The 20355-nt window shown below is 42.7% G+C and overlaps 1 protein-coding gene across 2 annotated transcripts in view; it reads right to left on the minus strand.

Moving 5' to 3' along the window:
- Window positions 1-20355, minus strand: part of DCC (DCC netrin 1 receptor) — a 934061-nt gene that overhangs the window by 214735 nt on the left and 698971 nt on the right. For both annotated transcript variants that reach the window (XM_081929563.1, XM_081929562.1), the window contains exons 10-12: window positions 11561-11709; window positions 10079-10217; window positions 3840-3889 (exon numbers count right to left, since the gene is read on the minus strand). In XM_081929563.1, the coding sequence (XP_081785689.1) occupies window positions 3840-3889; window positions 10079-10217; window positions 11561-11709 (338 nt within the window). The remainder of the gene's footprint in view (window positions 1-3839; window positions 3890-10078; window positions 10218-11560; window positions 11710-20355) is intronic.

Below are 20355 nucleotides of genomic sequence, written 5' to 3' on the forward strand. Positions count from 1 at the left end.
GAGGCAGTGGCTAATCTTGCATATTCCCCATATGAGGCTCCTGACATCACTCTGGTTTTACACACCTGTAGATTGCAGGATTGTGTATCTACAGTCAATGTGGTAGAGCACATGTGTTGCATGCAAAGTGGACCAGGAGCTGGAGCTGGTTTCTCCAGTTATCTGGGAAAGACCTTGGAGAGTTGCTCTCAGTCAGCACAGAAAATGTTAAGGTGACCAATGCCTGACTTAAGGTATCTTCATCTGTTCAAGCATACCAAAGATAAGTTGCAAGAAGATATGTGGGCCTCTAGAAATAAAGGGACCTCCAGCTAGATTAGTTAGAATGAGGGTAGAAGTTGGTGGTTTCTTGGTTTGTTTTTAAAAAGGTACACCTTGCTTCCTTCAGTTGCACAACATGATGTTGTGGTTTGTGCAAACCCACAGCCTGGCCTGCCTCGCCAGCATCTAAGGCCAACCTTCATTTCACTCTGTAGACTTTCTGCATAATTAGGGACACTGCTGGTCCCCACTGATTCATCAGTGAAATGTGGACTTGAATAATTAAGCTGCAGTTGGGCGGAGGCATCTCTTAAGAGCCAGAAAGTACAGAAGGCAATTAATGAGTTTCATTATTTGGTTTGAGAAAAAACAACTTCTTCACATTTCTTTTCTTTTCTTCCAGGAGGACGTCTCTTTTCATGGCTTCCGGCACACAAATGAGCTGCTTTATGGGTGGCAAGGAATGCTTTAATGTCTACGCTCGAAAGCTAGTATTCTCTTATAAATTCCAGATTGCAACATCAAGTGTGCCACATGAGTGATGCCTCATTAAAAGTATCAGAAGAAGCCATTCTCTTGTCTGTCTTTTAGTGTCAGCAACTGCCTTGCAAAGTCTTGCCGTTGCCAGCAATTAATAACTATCCACATCTGCCCAAGTTCTAGCAAAGCAGGGTGGTTTTATTAATTAAACGGTCGCTCTGGTACCTGCGACATCTCACCTCATGCAATGTGTGTGCATGAGCGCATGTGTGCACACATGCTGGAAATACATAATGCCTCCCCCGCTGCTTTTCTATCACAAACAACCATTGGGATGGCCAATGGAACTAATGAGGAAGGATAAATAGGTAATCAACAGAAATAGCTTCCTGGCAAATTTAGAGCAAGTATTTGAAAAATAGTCTGCTTATCGCCAGGTACGTTTCTATACCTTTGGCCTTTGCTAGTGCTGAGCTGAAAGTGTTCCCATGGAACAGTCTCCCTCAAGAGATTGTGGACTCTCCTTCATTGGAGGTTGTTAGGCAGAGGCTGGATGGCCTTCTGTCATGCATGAGCTGGCTGAGATTCCTGCATTGCAGGGGGTTGGACGAGATGACCATTGGGTCCCTTTCCAACTCTACGATTATATGATCCATTCCTGCCTGAATTGCAGGAAGAAATGTGTCAAAGCAGACCTGCAACGTCAACAGCAACCAGGGATGAATGGTGCCCGCTGGAGCTGGTAGGGCAGTTGGCGAGGAGCCAGAGCCAATGACAGGCAGAGCCAATGTCATTTTGTTTTGTCCCTGGCTGAGTTCTGCAAGATCAACGCTGAGACTAAGGAGAATGAGGTTGCAAGAACACAGGGAAGTGATGGCAGGCTGAGGTTGGTAGGCCAGTGCCCCATCTGCCCTAATGGAGCAGCCACCACTGCTAGCAACATTTAGGGAGAACTTGCTGTTGCAATTGAGATCCTTTGAGCGATGGCTGGCTGCCATTTTCCTTTCCCGCAAGTCCCCAGGGACCATGCTAGGTTGTCTTAGAAGAATGCTTTCAGTACTTTGGGGGAAGTAATAAGTTATACATTACAACTGGGAGGGACCAGAAGCACGTCCAGGAAGTGGCTGGTAGGGAGCAATCCCACCCCACTCATCTCTAGTCTGGTGGGGCTTTAAGGAGTAGCTAGACAATCACCACATCTACACCCCATTTTAGGGCTATCTGCCAGCTGCCATCAGTGGGGAGCTGACCAGCCGCACTTCCGCCCACTTGGCAGGTGGAAAGGTGAGCTCTACACCAATGTAATGATGCAGACAGGAGGAGGATGGAGCCAGGAGGGCTGGCAGAGGGAGACCTCCACCAAGTCCACACACTTCAGCTCAGTGTAAAAGGGGTTTGGACTGAACTGCCAGCCCCTCGCCAAATTAATTCATTCTTAAAAGTTGACTTAGTCTCTCCACTCTCCTCCTTCAAAATCTCTGAATCTGTTGCTGAATGAGCGGCATTTTTTGCTCATTTATATATTTATTTTGTTTCTAGCATCACAAGGGACCCCAGGGTAGGGTACCATAAGCAATCTAAAACCATAAGAATAAAACCATAAGGGGGGGGGGGAATCCAAATTGTTAATCAGTACAACCATATGATAAAACTAGGGCCATTAAAACAGATCGGTAAAGCAGACACCATTAAAAGACAGTGAACTACATTTTAGTACCCAGTCTAGACAAAAACATCCAGTAAATCCCTGAGTGAACAACCTTGTTTTCAGCTGGCATAGAAAAGCAAAAGTTAATTTATCCATTGTGTTATAGAGTTCTTGTTACATTGTTCCTTTCCCCTCTACATATGTCATTTTCTTATTTCTCTTTTTTATTTTCTCTTTTTTATTTCACTTGCTTTCTTCTTCTTTTGCTACGTATCATCACAGGAGAATATTAATTAAAATATTAAAAAAGGAAAAGAACAAAAATCTAAAAAGAGAAGAAAAGCAAGCAAGCAAAAAGAAATGGAGCTGTCCTCTCTCACTTGGAATACTCAGATATGATCAACATTTCCTAAATTATGGCAGTACATGCATCTCCAGGACTGTTTGAATAGTTTTCAAAAACATCTCAAAACGTGCACCCTGAGAGGTCTGATTATTTCAACACACTAGCTAGAAATCTGAAAACTGGTACACATGTAGCAAAAGGATTGCAAAAGAAGCCTGAAAGGCTATCTTTCATATCACAGAGCACAAAATGGAAAGCACTCAGAAACTTGAAATTTAGGACACAGGTAATCCAAGAATTCAATGCCTTCCTAAGCTGATAATTCCATCAGTGCACAAAATGGGCAGAATCTAAGTGGGGGTGGGCATAAGGGGTCTGATGAGAGAAAAGCACAGCTGCCACCACAGTGAGATCCCACTAGCCTGAGCCACATTGGGCTCTAACACAGGTCAACTCCACTGGCTGCTTCCTAGCTAGCAGACAACAACAAGCATCTGAACATCAAGGGCTGGTGCAATGAAGACCAGATCCTTACCCAACTCCCACGACAAGCCTGCTTCCCCATTGTATAAAACTAAATAAAGCTGTGGCCTGTTTCAACCCACAAATGAGTCTTTGTTTCGCTTATTCCTGCCATGCTAATGACCTGCAACCTATGACAGCTGCACAATGCAAAATTCAGAAACAGGGAGGCCTTCCAACAAAACCATGTGCAGGACTGAAGGCTGGGCAGTGGCAGGTCCACTCCTCCTTCATACGCATCAATAAACTGGGTGGTAGTGGTTGGGGTGGCGGTGCTAGCTTCCAGAAGCATCTAGCCATGCATATTCATGCTAGCAAACAGAGTTAACCACAACAACAATAATTCAAGTTATATACCACCCTTTATCAAAGGATCTCAGGGTGGAGTACAACATTAAAAACACATCATAAAATATCCATGATAAAAAGATAATAAAAATACAGTAAAAAAGCATACTGTCAGACAGCCTAATAGTAAAATAATCATAATAATAACAGTCCCCCCATGTGTGTGTTTGTATATATGTAGGCATAGACACTAATCTGGATCATTTCAAATTAGGGAGCTGGACCCTGACTTACCTTTGAGTTCACCACTTCCAAGGAGACATTCTGAGGCATAGCACTTGGAACTGAAATGAAAAGGGGGAATGGATGAGATTGGGGAAACCGTAATTAGAGTTACATGTGCCAATGGCACCTTTTCTAAAAAACCTATCTTCCTTACCTCCTCTAAAAATCAACAACAACACACACACAAAATCCTTCCAGTAGCACCTTAGAGACCAACTAAGTTTGTTCTTGGTATGAGCTTTCGCGTGCATGCACACTTCTTCAGATACACTGAAATAGAAGTCACCAGACCCTTATATATAGTGAGAGGGTGGGGAGGGGTATTACTCAGCAGGGTGGTGGGAATGGGTGATTGGCTGATAGGTGTGGTAAACCTGTTGATGACTGTTAATGACTGCAATTGGTCTTACAGGAAAAAGCAAATTGCTACACGGCAGGCGAAAACCCAAATGGCTACATCCAATCAGCGAAGTGGGGAAAATTCCTGCTGTGCCCCTGTCCCAATGACAGATGACACTCGACGGCATAGCAAGGTCAATCACAAGATGCCCTAAAATTAGGGAGAGGTGGGAGGGTGTTCCGATGCACGAGCCAAAAGAGGAAGCTTTGGGTCATGTGAATGGGTTTATATAGGTTCCTCGATCCATTTAGACTGAACCCTATTGGCCAGATTAAACCCAGCAATGAGGGACCTACCAATCAGGTGTTGTGGCTATCCAATAGACCCACCCACAAACCAGGAGGTCAGTTTCCAGATCTCACTGCAACACATGCCTTCTTTTAGGGAGGACACGATTTAATGGATAATATTTTAACAGTGCTCTTGCTGTTTTATTACTGATTAGTGTTTTTATGACTGCTGATTGTTTTACGGCTGGCCTTTTTATTGCTGCTTCTTGATTTTTCTTATACCTTTTAATTGATTGTTTTTCATTACTGTTGATGGCTGCTTTGAAAGTGTATTCTAGTAGTAAAAGGCAAGAAAGAAATGTGCATGGATCCCCTACCTTTGGGATCAGGGATGTAAAACATTGGCCATTGCAATCAGCAGGGTATTTGTTAGCCAACAGACTAAATTAGATCTTCTCAGACAAATATACAGATTGGAACAAAGCTATCCTTTGGTTTTCACACTTCTCTAAATTTTGCACATCAAAGTACAAGTAGATAAATAGGTACTGCTCCTGAGGGAAGGTAAATGGCATTTTAATACACTGTTCTGGTTCGCCAGAAGCGGCTTAGTCACGCTGGCCACACGACCCGGAAGCTGTACACTGGCTCCCTCGGCCAGTAAAGCGACATGAGCGCCACAACCCCAGAGTTGTCTGTGACTGGACCTAACGGTTAGGGGTCTCTTTACCTTTTACTTTCTTGTGGGCTTCCCATAGGAATCTGGTTGGTCGCTACAGGAAGCCAGATGTTGATTTAGTGGGACCTGTGGTCTGATCCAACACACACAGTTGCCAGAACCCTTAACAAACTACACTTTCCAAGATTCTTTGTGGGAAGCCATAGGCTTTAAATGAACAGTGTCGATGTGACCCACATTTATCCTCCTACCCCATCTAGACTGTTTTTTGAGTTTAGTTTTGTTTTAAATATATTGTCTTTTAATGTATTGGCTGTCCTTTATAAAGATCGTGAACCACATGGAGGACTCAGTTCAAAAAGCAGGGTGTAAACCTACTATATATTAAAACACAACATGATGTAAAATCTCTTTGAACCTGTCTTAGACATGAACTGCTATCATGCAAAATGTAGAATGGTAACTTTTATCATGGAGCCACCAACAAAGCTCGAAAGCTGATTTGCGTGTACATTATGATATCAGCTGTTTAATTCTGAAAGATCAAGCTGCTATAGCACCAAGATTGAGATTTTAATTAAAGATCAAAGCAATCAGGGTGTTATAAATAAGAACAAGATGCACCTGTTTCCTCAAATGAAATGTTTTAACATCAAAAGTTGACCTCAAACACTGGTGTGCATATTTACATGTTAAATAGCTTCAGTTGCTGCCTTGCACAGTTTGGGGCAAGCACTGACAACTTTGAAACTGTTTTCATCCATAGGTGATCAGCTTCACGTAAAAATATTCTCATTAAAACCATGTATCAGGCAGTTTTATTATGGAGAAATCTGGGGCAGAACCACTCCTCAAGTAGAAGCAGATGACTCTCAGCTTCTCTTAGTTTCTCATTTTTCCCACCCTTCACTTCACTCCATGACACCTTAGATTTTCTTCTTAAAAAACAAGCCTTCACAAGAATCATCTGCATCTTTTTCCTAATATACCCATTTTTATATGCAATTTTGTCTTACGTAATTCATGTGCACGTGTGTTATTTTCACTAATGCATGTTTTCCAATGGACTTTCCAATGTAGTTTTGGCTGCAAAGTTACATCACAAAAGACAAAGAAGTGCACGTCTCAATGGATAACTGTAAAAACCAGCTCAAGTAGTACAGCAGCATTTTGAAACCCAGTGAAAATAATCTGGCCAAGGACACAACACATGACAAGGGCACAGAAACGAGCCAGCAGTAAATGACACTGAACAAGCTGGAGTACACTTTTTATTAGCAAAACAGGATCTGCACAGTGGCAGGCCTAATAACCACATCAACTCAAGTCCTGCCCCTATAAGGAGGTAGCCAGGACTGAAGATCCCAGCCTCCCCACAGCCATCCATGTCTCCTCCATTGTTTTCCCCAAACAATCAGAGACTAAGTCTGTGCCTGCCTTTGCTTCTCCCATTTTATGCCTCTTTTGGTCCCACTAGTCGTTGACCTGTAGGGGCACAGCTTCCCTGTCCCTGATGCAGACAACACTGAGCTAGATGAACCACTTGGCTTAAGTCATCTTCCTGTGCTACTTAATTATAAGATTTTGATGAATTCAGAATAGTTCTGTGCATTTGGTGATGACTGTGAACATTCTCATGCTATTTTGAAGAGGCGAATAATGAGATAGACCCTTGCATTGACAGCATCTCTGGAAAGGCCCATTCTTCAAACAATCTGTCCTACTTTTGAGAAATGAGCACATATTTACAACTGGCAAAAGAAAAATTAAAAGTTGCAATGTGATTATAGATACAGTTATTGATTTGTTTCATGCTGCTTTGTATTCCAGCCATTTCATATGGCAGTCTCCTTTTTATTATTATTATTCTGGGCAGACATTGCTGCATAGTGTACCAGTTCTTGAATGGGTCAATCCTATTACTCTGAAAGATCAATAAGAAGGAATTATCCAATAAGCTCAGAAACCAAATCACATAGAATTACTGTTCCTCTCCCAGTTCTAGGAATTGTAAAACCAGATTGTGAGAAATAACTAGATCAAGGAAAATATTAACGGTTCAAACCACTTATCATGGTCGTGCATATACTGCCTTAATGTGATCAATCTGCCTTGTCCATTCCTGTCAATTTCTTTATTGGTTTTACCCAAAATAGTTGTTCTGGGGGTTTTACTTTGTGAAGTCCCCCTTTAGGGCATTCCCTGCTTATCTAAAATAATAATAGCTCCACAGAGCTATTGCTAGATGGAATTAACCAGGTAATGAAGCATCAATAGCCAGCCTGAGAGAATTTAATTGCTGCTGCTTCTTCTTTTTTTAAGTCACAATATAATCAACACCACGTATTTTGGGTGCTAGTTAACTACTTTGTTCACTTCTCAGAAAGTTGTCCAGGATAAAGTTCCAGGCTCATATCTTCACTGAGGGATAGAAGAGAAGTGAATAGAATGGGAGGGGCGATAATTTGGTTCTCATTTTAATGCCTAATTTGCCCTTCCTGGATCAATTATTTTGACATGTTTCAATACTACTTGAGCTGGTTTTAACACAGGGGACAGAATTCAGTGAGTCTTGTTAAAAAACAACAACACATTTTAATGTTTTAACGGTATGTTGTTTGGACTTCATGTGAACTACCCAGAAGACTCTGGTGATTGAGAGGGCAAGTGTTTTGCATCAATAAGCAAAGTGTATCATAAACTGCCCTAGTGGTATTATAAATGCATAGAATAAAATAAAATATATGCTTCAATTCAGCCTGCTGTCATTAATCTGAGGTTATCAGAGCTCTCTAGCTCATTAGCAGACCTTGATGTTGAGTGGAAGGTTTTCTTTAAAAACATTCGTCTCTTGATGCTTTTCTGCTTAAGAAGAATTAAAACTTTATGAGCTAACTTTCTAAATTCCTCCATGAATATGAATCTCCCTTTTTCTCCCGGAAAGTCAAAGTTCAGTGCTGAGGCCGTCATCCTGGTCTTCAGAGTCTCAATTCAATCTCCATAAATTAAGTGCAATATAATTTTTTCACCCAATTGTGTTGGTGTGTGTGTTTTGTTTTCATAATTATACGCATGAGGTATTTTATTCTGCCAAGGTCTGTTTTGTAGTATAAAAAGGTATCTCAATTAGATGGATAGGTGAAAGTGCCACTTGAAAATGTATTAGAGAAATGTCAACGGTGGAAATAATAGACCAGTTCTCCAAAAAAAGAAGGCAGCAGTATCACAAATTAACTTTTACAAGGTAATAAACAGTGCTGCTTACAATAACATCTGTAAAGAGGTTTGATCTACTTAGCTTTGAAAAGGATATTTGTAGCCTTATGAAATGAATGGCTATCTCACACAGTCCTCTGTGGTTACTGAAGAGGTTTTATTCAAGTAACCACAGGTTATCACTGCGAGGCAATCAAGGGAGAGCGATCAATTCCAAGTCTTTCTGCCATCACCATCCCACATTCAAGTTGGGGTCAGGCCAGCAATAACAAGGGTCAGGAAATGTGTGAAAATATGTATAAGGACACAAGGCCTTTGGGCAGGATGCAGTTTGACTTACTTTCCTTTGTATAAAACAAGCTCGAAGGAGGCCCCCAACCTGCTCACAGGTCCTTGTGTGATCCATGGAAACAGTTGGTCCTGGTAGCAAGTATTAACCACTCTCAATTCCAACCTGATAATTGCCACCTGCCCAGATTTTAACTGAATGAATTTTAAGATTTAATTGATGTCTGTTTTTATGCATATTGTGTTGTTTTTATGATGTTAGCTTCTGTGAGCCCGGCCTTGGCTGGGGAGGGCGGGATACAATTATTATTATTATTATTATTATTATTATTATTATTATTATTATTATTTACTACTACTACTACTACTACTACTACTACTACTATTATTAAGAGTCTGTTGGATCAGGCCAATGACCCCTCTAATCCAGCAACCCATTCTCTCACTGGCCATCCAGATGCATTAATTCGAGAGATTTGTTTTAAATAATTCAGTACATTTTAAAAAATATATATATACATTTTATCTTAAGGTATACATTTCTGTATTCTAACACACACACATTTTTATGCCTTATGGTACTTTTTTTTTTTTTTGAGCCAAGAACTGTATCCGAAAATTTGGAGCAGTGTGAAATCTGAAGGATGATTGGGTTCTGATCTGTGTATTAGTCAGGCAGGTGCAGATTATTTTGGTTCGTTTAAAAGCACAAACTGAACAAATTCTCTTCCACCCTTCCTTATCATACTGAGACATCACATTCTGACTCAGGGATCTGGAATATTAGGGAAATATTAATGTGTTACTAACTCTCACCCCTGTTCTGCACTGGTACCCACCTTTGTAACTTCTGGTTGTAGCTGTTTGTGAGCTCAACTCAAACTCCCTCTTGGGTGAGTTGCTTTAAATAAGCCAATGTTTCTCAACCTGTGGGTCCACAGATGTTGTTGGACTACAACTCCCATCATTCCTAGCCAGCATGACCAGTAGTCAGGGATGATGGGAGTTGTAGTCCAACAACATCTGGGGACCCACAGGTTGAGAACGGCTGAAATAGGCTATTTTAATGGTTCCGGAATTTGGGTCATGTGGGTTCTCCTCTTTTGTTTTATTCCTGCTTGCTCTCAGTCTTCTTTGTGGTCCTATGCTGCCCCATCCAGATCTCCAAACCTGCAGATACTTTCTGGAAGCTAACGCCTCACAACCATTTCAAAGGGCAACCCTGAGCAAAGGGCTGAGCCAACCTACCACTCTGCCTCAGTCAATTTATAGGGTTCCGCCCTCCTCCACAGTGGGCCAATCCACCAAGCATTTGATGCATGAATAGCAATTCACAAGGGCAGTGCTTGGCATAAGAAGAGATGCAGACAGTACCACTTTCTGCCCATTTACCCCCTTCCTCTCTCCTGTCTCTATATTATTTGCTCTGCCTTACCATCTGAAAGGGTTCTGACTGTCAGGTCTTCAGTTGAAACTCCAGGTCCATAACGATTGTAAGCCAGAAATCGTAGGGTATATTCTGTGAATTTCTTCAGTCCTTCCAGCTTGTATGACAGATCATCAACTTCTATATTCTGGGCACAAAGGAAACAGCAAAAAATTATTACTGCGTCAAATTGTTATACAGATAATATTAGATAGATGGCTTCATTTTTTAGGCCTCCTAAAAACTTCTTCATTTCAGCTCCAGGTGATGAGGATTTTGAGAACTTATACCATTTCAGATGGATTCTGCAAAGAGGACTTGAATCATAGAATCATAGAATCATAGAGTTGGAAGAGACCACAAGGGCCATCGAGTCCAACCCCCTGCCAAGCAGGAAACACCATCAGAGCACTCCTGACATATGGTTGTCAAGCCTCTGCTTAAAGACCTCCAAAGAAGGAGACTCCACCACACTCCTTGGCAGCAAATTCCACTGTCGAACAGCTCTTACTGTCAGGAAGTTCTTTCTAATGTTTAGGTCGAATCTTCTTTCTTGTAGTTTGGATCCATTGCTCTGTGTCCGCTTCTCTGGAGCAGCAGAAAACAACCTTTCTCCCTCCTCTATGTGACATCCTTTTATATATTTGAACATGGCTATCATATCACCCCTTAACCTCCTCTTCTCCAGGCTAAACATGCCCAGCTCCCTTAGCCGTTTCTCATAAGGCATCGTTTCCAGGCCTTTGACCATTTTGTTTGCCCTCATCTGGACACGTTCCAGTTTGTCAGTGTCCTTCTTGAACTGTGGTGCCCAGAACTGGACACAATACTCCAGGTGAGGTCTGACCAGAGCAGAATACAGTGGCACTATTACTTCCCTTGATCTAGATGCTATACTCCTATTGATGCAGCCCAGAATTGCATTGGCTTTTTTAGCTGCCGCGTCACACTGTTGACTCATGTCAAGTTTGTGGTCAACCAAGATTCCTAGATCCTTTTCACATGTACTGCTCTCAAGCCAGGTGTCACTCATCTTGTATTTGTGCCTCTCATTTTTTTTGCCCAAGTGCAATACTTTACATTTCTCCCTGTTAAAATTCATCTTGTTTGTTTTGGCCCAGTTCTCTAATCTGTCAAGGTTGTTTTGAAGTGTGATCCTGTCCTCTGGGGTGTTAGCCACCCCTCCCAGTTTGGTGTCATCTGCAAATTTGATCAGGATGCCCTTGAGTCCATCATCCAAGTCGTTGATAAAGATGTTGAATAAGACCGGGCCCAAGACAGAACCCTGTGGCACCCCACTAGTCACTCTTCTCCAGGATGAAGAGGAACCATTGATGAGCACCCTTTGGGTTCGGTCAGTCAGCCAGTTACAAATCCACTGAGTTTGAAGTTGTATTTAATTTAGGCAACTAAATTTATGAATGATTCCCTCCCTCCCCTCATTGGGTTTTTTTGTTTTTGTTTTTTTTGCCCATGTGTTCATTTGCTCACCTGTTCTTTCCCAGTAACTACTTCTGTACAGTACAGTCTATAACCTTGGACTGGACCATTTGCATAGGCAGGGGGTTCCCACGTAATAAGAATTGAGGTAGGTGATACTGATACAGCCCGGAGGTTTTCTACCGGTCCTGGAACTTGCACTGTGTTGAAAGAAACACAAACAAGAATTATGTTAATACAAAAGCAAATCTGGGATTTAAGAGTTTTGGGGTTGTTTCCAAAGAAGTCCTTCCACCCATAAAAGGAATCCCCCGCTCCCATTTGTAGAAGTGTCCTTGATCTATCACAGGCACCTGCTAGTGAAAGAGGAAGGGAATTTCAATTATTGCATCTTTCCCCCTGTAGTCCTGTGACAACATTCCTCAGTAAAGTTGGGTGTGAGGCAATGTGGCTGGATTTGAATGCTTTAAAATTCAGTAACACTGTAACACTTAACTCATATTTTTGTCATTTTGTCAACCCCCCCCCCTTACAGTTGACACCAGGTGTGAACCGCACCCCCCTTCCTATGCCCCTGGGTCGAAATAAAATAAAATTTAATTTTTTTTAAAAAAAAAATTCCTTCCAGTAGCACCTTAAAAGTAAAGGGAAAGGGACCCCTGACCGTTAGGTCCAGTCGTGGACGACTCTGAGTTTGTGGCGCTCGCCTCACTTTACTGGCCGAGAGAGCCGGTGTACAGCTTCTGGGTCATGTGGCCAGCATGACTAAGCCACTTCTGGTGAACCAGAGCAGTGCACGGAAACACCTTTTACCTTTCTGCTGGAAAAGTATCTATTTATCTACTTGCACTTTGACGTGCTTTTGAACTGCTAGGTTGGCAAGAGCAGGGACCGAGCAACAGGAGCTCACCCTGTCGTGGGGATTCGAACCACCAACCTTCTGATCAGCAAGCCCTAGGCTCTGTGGTTTAGATCACAGCGCCACCTGCGTCCCAGTAGCACCTTAGAAACCAACTAAGTTAGTTATTTGTATGAGCTTTCCTGTGCATGCACACATCTTCAGATACCCTGGGTGGTGGAGAATCCTGGGATGTTTCAATGTTACTTTACTGTGAGCAAGCAATATTAATTATTGCTTTCTCGTTATCCCTCCCATTTGAGGCATTTATATAGTTAAATGCCTGTAACAACTTCCTTCTTTCTTTGTAGGAAAAAAGACATAGCCAGGCATGCATTATCCATTTTGCCTCCCGTGCAGCCTTTAAATGCAAAAAGTAGAAATCAATGAAAAGCTGACAGCCTCATGTCATAAAACACACACAATACAAATGGACTTTAAAAGGCATTTAATATTAATACTCAGTTGTGAAATCAATAGAGTGAGAGTGTTGGTTCTTCAATTCCCCAAGCTTTCCATTTGGTTGCAAGACAGGCAGTTGAACTAATGTGCTTTGTTCCTCAGTGTGCAGAAAGTCTTCAATAATTCCATAGATTCCCCACTGTTAAATAACAATTTACTGAAAATTAACATTTATGGTCTGCTTTCCCTCTCCTTTAAAAGTTCCTTTTGATTTGAGGGCTGTGTCGGAATCTCTTTTTTTACAAACTGTACATTAGACTATTCCCCAAGAATATAGAATTGTAGAGCTGGAAGAGACTCAAGTCCAACTTCCTGCCAATGGAGGATGCAACTACTGGAGCCATAACAGAAGGCCATCAGACCTCTGTTTGAATACAGGCGACTCCCCCACTTACGCAGGGTTACATTCTGGACCCTGTACACATAAGCAAAATGCACACAAGTGGGGGAACCCACCGCAGTACATGCAGCTTCCCACCCAACAGCTGTTGAGTAGGGTAGCATGGCAGCAGTGAGAGCTCCCATGCGCCATTTCGGGACCCTCTGAGTCTTTCTTTTGGACTTCTGGCTCACTGACATCCTCTTCAGGCTCTGGGGAGAATCTCCCCCTAAGCCACAAGGACTTTCCAGCTCTCTCTCACTATTTCAGGTTAGAATTGATGGCTGGATGGCTGGATGGATGTCCTGGCACTGTGCAACAAGGTTGCGAGTGAGACCATTGTGCGCAAGTGGGGAGATGCCTGTACTAGGGCTCTGCACCCCACACAACAGAGGCCTGAGCCAAACTGAGTATATAAAGAGTGCCTCAAATAAGTTGGGTACACACAGCTGTGGATCACTGTGGGTCAGGTTGGAGTGGTCCAGAGCAATCGGTGGCCATTGGGGTTGAGGCATCAGGCAGGAAGGTGAGGCATGCAGTGCACATAGAATGTTGGGACCTACCTGACCAGTGGCTGTGTCTTCCTAGGAGAAGGTAGACCCAAGCCATGGCTTTCCTTCCTGCCTAATGCCCCACAGGATAAATGCTCTTGATCAACAGCTGCAGGAAAGCCGCCACTCCTTGTCCTGATCCTCCAGACTGAAAACACTGCCAGCATCACCCCTTTATGAAGCCATTTGACTTTATTCATAATAGAGAGAGCGTGCCTTGATAGTGTGTGGGTGTGCGATTCCTCCCCTCCCCTACTTCATCTCCTTCTGTCTCCTTGCACTTAACAGCTTTAATGACATTTCTATAAAACCCGCTTCTGGGCTTCTGTGGGGGTGATGCAACTTCAAAAGACTTGGAGGCAATGTAATTATTAATGTAATGAAATCCCTGCTCCTTTGCTCTGAACATGTTTAGAAGACACGGCAGCTATTTGGCAAGGGAGAGAGAGAAAATAACAACACACACACACACACATCCCTTTGCTGATGATCCATACAGGTTGGGATCCTCATTCCAAGATCCTTATGTTCAGGACCGTCCCAAGACATTTTGCTGTCTCAAACAAAGCCCAAGATGACCCTTGTGATATAGGGATAGCACAAGTGGCTGTGGTTTGGGGGAAATGGTGTCATGAGCTAAATTAGGACCCTTGTGGGACCAATTAAATATTAAAGTGCTTCTAAGAATATATTTTGTGAAGCTGAGGCTCCAGCTGAACAGATTGTGAAGCTGAGGCTCCAGTACTTTGGCCACCTCATGAGAAGAGAAGACTCCCTGGAGAAGACCCTGATGTTGGGAAAGATGGAGGGCACAAGGAGAAGGGGACGGCAGAGGACGAGATGGCTGGATAGTGTTTTCGAGGTTACCAGCATGAGTTTGACCAAACTGCGGGAGGCAGTGGAGGACAGAGGTGCCTGGCGTTCTCTGGTCCATGGGGTCACGAAGAGTCGGACACGACTAAACGACTAAACAACAACAACAAGAATATATTTCACATTGGGGCACCTTTAAATGAATCTGGCAGGTGGGCTGGATCCTTCTTTTCCTCTTCCTCCAGTGGGCTACATCTGGAAGGTCGGGTGGAATCACACACTTGCCAATCACTTGATGTAGCAATGACATCAGGCAACCCATTTCCCCATCCCCGCAATGCAGTTTAACATCAAACATTGCAAGCAAAGTCACAGTACTATGCAAGTCCCAATAATCAGGGTCTAGAAAATGCTGTGTATGCATGGGGCTCCTCAAACCCCCTTTTGGCCTAGCCAGCAAAACAATAACCCCAACTTCCCACCGATACATTTAAAAGGCTGTAGAATATTAATCAGCCCAACACCTGGTCAAAGAGGAACATTTCCCACTGGTGCATAAAAATATATATACTCACCATGGGGAGAGCATTCCCTAAACAGGGAGCCACTACAGAGAAGGCCCGTTCTCCTGTTGCCACCCTCTGGACACCACGTGGAGGAGGCACACAAAGAAGGACCTCAGACGATGGACACAGAGTCCGGATCAGTTTATATGGGGAGAGGTGGTCCTTGAGGTTATAATTGGGGAGATTGTAACTGAGAAAGGCAACACAGCTCTTGAAACCCTCCAAACCAAAGACTGGCTGGGAGAGGAGGAGATTGATAATGCCATTATGGAAAGAAAACATGGTTGGGCCATATCTGCTGAAAACATCAGAGACTCCTCGTTCCCTGACTGAACCACAACAGGGATGATTACGCTGATTCCAGCTCTGGTATTCAAAAGATAAGAAGTTCATTACCCCGCTGGCAGATTTAGGCTAGTGCACAGAGAGCTGGAAGAAGACAAATAGATTTCCATAGTAGACCATCAAACGGGAGTTTTGGAATAATCTCAAAAGCATCTAAAATTGTTTGTGTTCTCTCATGAAGGGAGAGATTAGATCTGTTTTGCTTTATAGTAATTGCCAAAGCCTTTCAGATTATGTCAGGCCCAAAGTGAACAAAACACACAGCCAAGCTACTCAAGGCCCGCTTAATCACAACCATCCTTTGATGGACCTAAAGATGAAGAAGGGAAATTGACCGCGGCCTTTCAGCCAGTTTGAAGTGTGAAATATTTCATATGGAGAAGATGATGTGTCCCATGGTTTAAAAAAGAAAAAAAATCAAAGGAGAAAAACCCAAACAACCTGCTTGCTGAAATAATCTGAAAGCTAGAAGCTAAATCCTTCTTTGAGTTATTATGGCACAGAGGCTGGAGTCAAAAAGCTAGCATTTTCCCAACAATACAGTGCTCTTTAAAAGCCAAGTCCAAACCAAGTTGTTGAAAGGGGATCCAAATGTTAAATCAATGCAGCAGTAGCTTGAGAATCCTTCAAGCTCAGATTAACAAGGTATTTATTATTTACTAGTCATGGGCACACTGCAATAATAGGGAAGCTTTGGGGTCCAATGAGCTGTGCTCCTCTCTCTCTTGATCCCTGTGACATGATCTCATTGATCATTTACCTTCAGTTATCTATCTCTTTCTCTAAAAACCACACTTTGAATGCGGTTCACTAGACTTGTTTCCAGCACTCTGGAGTGCATATTCTGTTTTCTTTTCTTTTTCTTGACTGCTTAAATCAGCATGTCGTGGAATAAGGCACTTTCTGAAACTTCAAACTTGCCTTGGGTAGCACAGGGATGGAGAACCTGTGGTCCTCTAGATGTACTGGTGGGCTACATCTTCCATCTTCCCAGACTACTGGAAATTCTGGTTGGGAGTGATGGGAACTGGAGACCAACAGTGATCCCAACCCCTGAAGCTGTGAGTGCCTGGAAACAGTGTTGGAGATACAGGAGAACTGCTGCCAGCAGAGGCAGATTTAGGACAGCACAACTAGTTGCCGCACACTGGGCATTGAGCTGAGGGGGTGCTATAGGGTGTTGCAACTACGTAATGGAAGGCACCTGTCAGTTGTATATATGAGATTTCTTTAAAATATGTGAAAAGTTCGCTCCAGGATGGTATCCAGTTATTCTCCTTCTGCTAGATGATATTTTTTCCAGTCTTCAATTCCAGGCATCTCAAATTCATTTTCCTTCCACACAAAAAGAGGTTCTCTGAATACTATTATCAATAAAAGTCAACAATAGTCTTCCTCCTGTCCAGCACACCAGCTTTGCCTCCAATCCCGAGAAACAATATATTATTGATCTTTATCCCCTCAAGGGTCTCTTCACTGTGGTCATATACTAAGGCAGGCACCCATAATTGTTCAGTTTTTGTTTATTCATTAATTCATATCCAGGTCCATATCTTCCAATCCTGTTTCCTTTTGGCCAAGGTTTTCCATCCTAATTACCTGTTGATTGTTTTCTGTTACTCTAAACTGTTGTAACCTTAAATCAGGTGACAAAGGTATTGAGTTGCAAATTCGCAATCTTGAAAGGGTGGTAGCTGTTAGCTGTGCTATTTTTCTAGAAAAAGAGGTGCTGGAACTCACCATGAATGCCTCCTTTGATCTCTTATAATGGCAATGGTGCCCACCTGAGAGGTGCTGGAACTGAGTTCTGGTGAGTTCCAGCTGAAAAAAATCCCTTGCTGTTAGTCTTTTTCTGAACACAACAGTGAACAAATGGCTCTTCAAAAAGAGCTGCATAGCCTTAGGCAGGCTAAGGCAGACTGGAACGGGGGAGAGAGACACTGTTTGTTTTTGGAGTCAGTTCTTCCAGTCACTTCAAACTGTGCAATACAGTGGTACCTCTGGTTACAAACTTAATTCGTTAAGGAGGTCCGTTATTATGCTGAAAGCATTCTTATCCTGAGGCGCACTTTTGCTAATGGGGCCTCCTGCTGCATGTGCGCCTCTGACACGCGATCTTTTTTCGCATCCTGGGGCAAAGTTTTCAACCAGGAGCAGCTACTTCTGGGTTAGTGGAGCTCGTAACCTGAAGCGTTCGTAACCAGAGGTTCCACTGTAACTGCAATATTGAGGTCCTCTGAAGATGCCTGATTTGGCCTCCGCTAAATCTGGTGCACAGCACAGCCTATTGAGTAGCCTTATCCTCTACTGATGGGTCTGATCCTCTTTTAAAACCATACAAGTTTTGTACAGTCCATACAACTAATGGATTTCCATATCGGAAAGTCTATGAAAATCACTGCAAGCCTTACAGTGTAGGATCAGTTTCATAAAATAGGAGGAAGTAGAGAACTGGACAACAAATTAGGAGATCATTGTGGAAAGCCAAGCAGATAATGTATAACTAGGTGGCCAAAGCTCAGATTGCTTTGTTTTGAACAAGAACATCTTGCCGTACAGTAGCTATACTAAATAGGAGGGGATCCTTGCAGATAATTGCTCGGAATGCTCCTGTTCTAATTGCTGATGCTATTATGATTGCGGATGTTGTTTTGCTGCTATAATTGTGCCAGCTAAAAGTTTACATGGAAAGGGCATTGCAAAAATATAAGCTGCAGCTCATTAGGCCTCAGAGAAACACTTCTGTATAACAGAGCACAATTAAAACAAATGTCTTCCTCAGCAGAAGATAATTTTTTTTCCCACAAGGAGAAAGCAAAGCCTTCCTACAGAACTGAGCTCTACTGCTGCCTGTATCCCTTAGGGTATCTTTGGCCACCCATACATGATGTTTTTGACACGATCCTAGGTGCTAGCGCAACCCTAAGTTCATAAGTATTCCTACTGAATTTATCCTACTCGGAAGTGCATCCTATTGAATTCAATGTGGCTTACTCACAAGTAAGTGGGACTAGGTAAATGGTAAATGATCCCTGGACAGTTAAATCCAGTCAAAGGCGACTATAGGTTGCAACACTCATGCAGTGTTAGCTGGGTAAAAGCCTTGCCCCAAATGTGGGAGCTGGGAGAGGAGAGGGGTGTAATCCTTCAGGGATACTTTTAATACTTTTTCTGGTATTCAACATTATTATATGCCTTTGAATGTAGAACATGTTCTTGACTTACAGGCATTCTTTTGCTAAGAGACTTTGGATGCTATTGCTGGGGATTAAGGAAGATATAGACTAATTCAAATTCACTCTGAGTTACATGGTTATTATTAGAGTCTTACATGTTTTGGTGCTTTTCAAAGGAGACAGTAGGCTTTTTTCTTTTTTAAGGAAAACTATTCGGTTTTATTATTATTATTATTTTATCCCTGAGTTAAATTAAAACGAACGTGAGTCAGGTAATAACTAATCTACTTAGCAATAATTACAGTTAAAGACAAGGCCATTAACAAGTTAAACCATCTGTCAAACTCTGGGGAATCTTTAAAGAAGTGACATTAATTAACTCTTGGCTTGCCGCCATGCTGGCTCACTCAATTTTTTTAAAAAAATCATTTTCAGAAGCTTCTGGCAGCCACCATTTTGCGGGGAAACCAAAATGGTGGACACTTAGAGTGCATTTTATTTTTTAAGGCAGGGAGAATGAGCTGCATTAGTGGGTCCAAAGCACCCTCACCTCAAACCTAGAGCCTTTCCTGAGACAATCTCTTTAACAAATATTTCCCATGAAATATTGAAAATAAAACCCCAGTCATAGCCCCATGTAACTTGGGGGTGGGTTAGCTCATCAACAAAATGTGTGCTGTCTCTGTCACTTCCCACACTGTGGAATGAAAACATACACCGTCATGTGATAGACAACAATCCCATGACTACAAAAACGGAGCAGGAATCCTAACACCACTAAGAGGTGCTGCCTGCTGCACTCCTGCCTGATTCGTCATTCTGGCCTTGCCTCCTACTAATCCACCACTCTGGGTGCGCAAACTCCACTCTTAATACAATTACCTACCCACAGTAGATGAGAAGAGGGAGCTCTCTAAAGGAAGGTAGCTCATATATTTACAGGGGTATAAATAACAAATGGAGGATGTAGAATTGAAGTGCTCCTCCAATTTTAATTCATAAATCAGTTCTCAGAAGTTTGGAAAATGCTATCTCTCTATATATTGTTGGCATCTGTCTGTCTCAAGAGAAAATGGAATGCACTTCCAGGGATGAAGTCCAACCGCTGCGTGCCTGGAGGTCCTGGGATGCCCAGATGACAAGACCCCCATCTTGGTCTTGCTGATGTGGTCCAAAGAAAAGCCAGACAATACATTTGGCACCAGCTATGCTGCAGGAGTTGCCAGAAGGATGCAGACAAGGCACCATTCAAGCATCTTAGGGATTTCCCTCTGGATTTGTGCAGGGTTTACTCTATAGCCTTTTCTTCTCTTGAAGATATCCCGCAAGGCAGCACAGGGTTAGGATCAGAGCTTTCCTTCTCCTGTATGGGCTACCTTCCCAGGTTAATGAGCCCCATCTGCACTCTCTCTCTCTCTCTCTCTCTCTCCTTTTCTATTCTATCGAGGACCTATAAGTAGTTTACAAAGTAATAATTTACCTAAAGTATCTCAGGTTTGGAAGCCTGAATTCCTGGCGATCCATTATCCACCACTTTTCATGCAACAGAGTGAGATGGACCATGGAGTACAACTGATACCCTGTACTAACCTGACTATAGCCTGTGACCCTCTAGAAGTTGTTGGTCTCCATGTTAGATTTGGAAGGTTATAACAA

This window comes from Podarcis melisellensis (genome assembly GCF_964234715.1).
Source record: "Podarcis melisellensis genome assembly, chromosome: 11".
Classification (NCBI taxonomy): Eukaryota; Metazoa; Chordata; class Lepidosauria; order Squamata; family Lacertidae; genus Podarcis; species Podarcis melisellensis.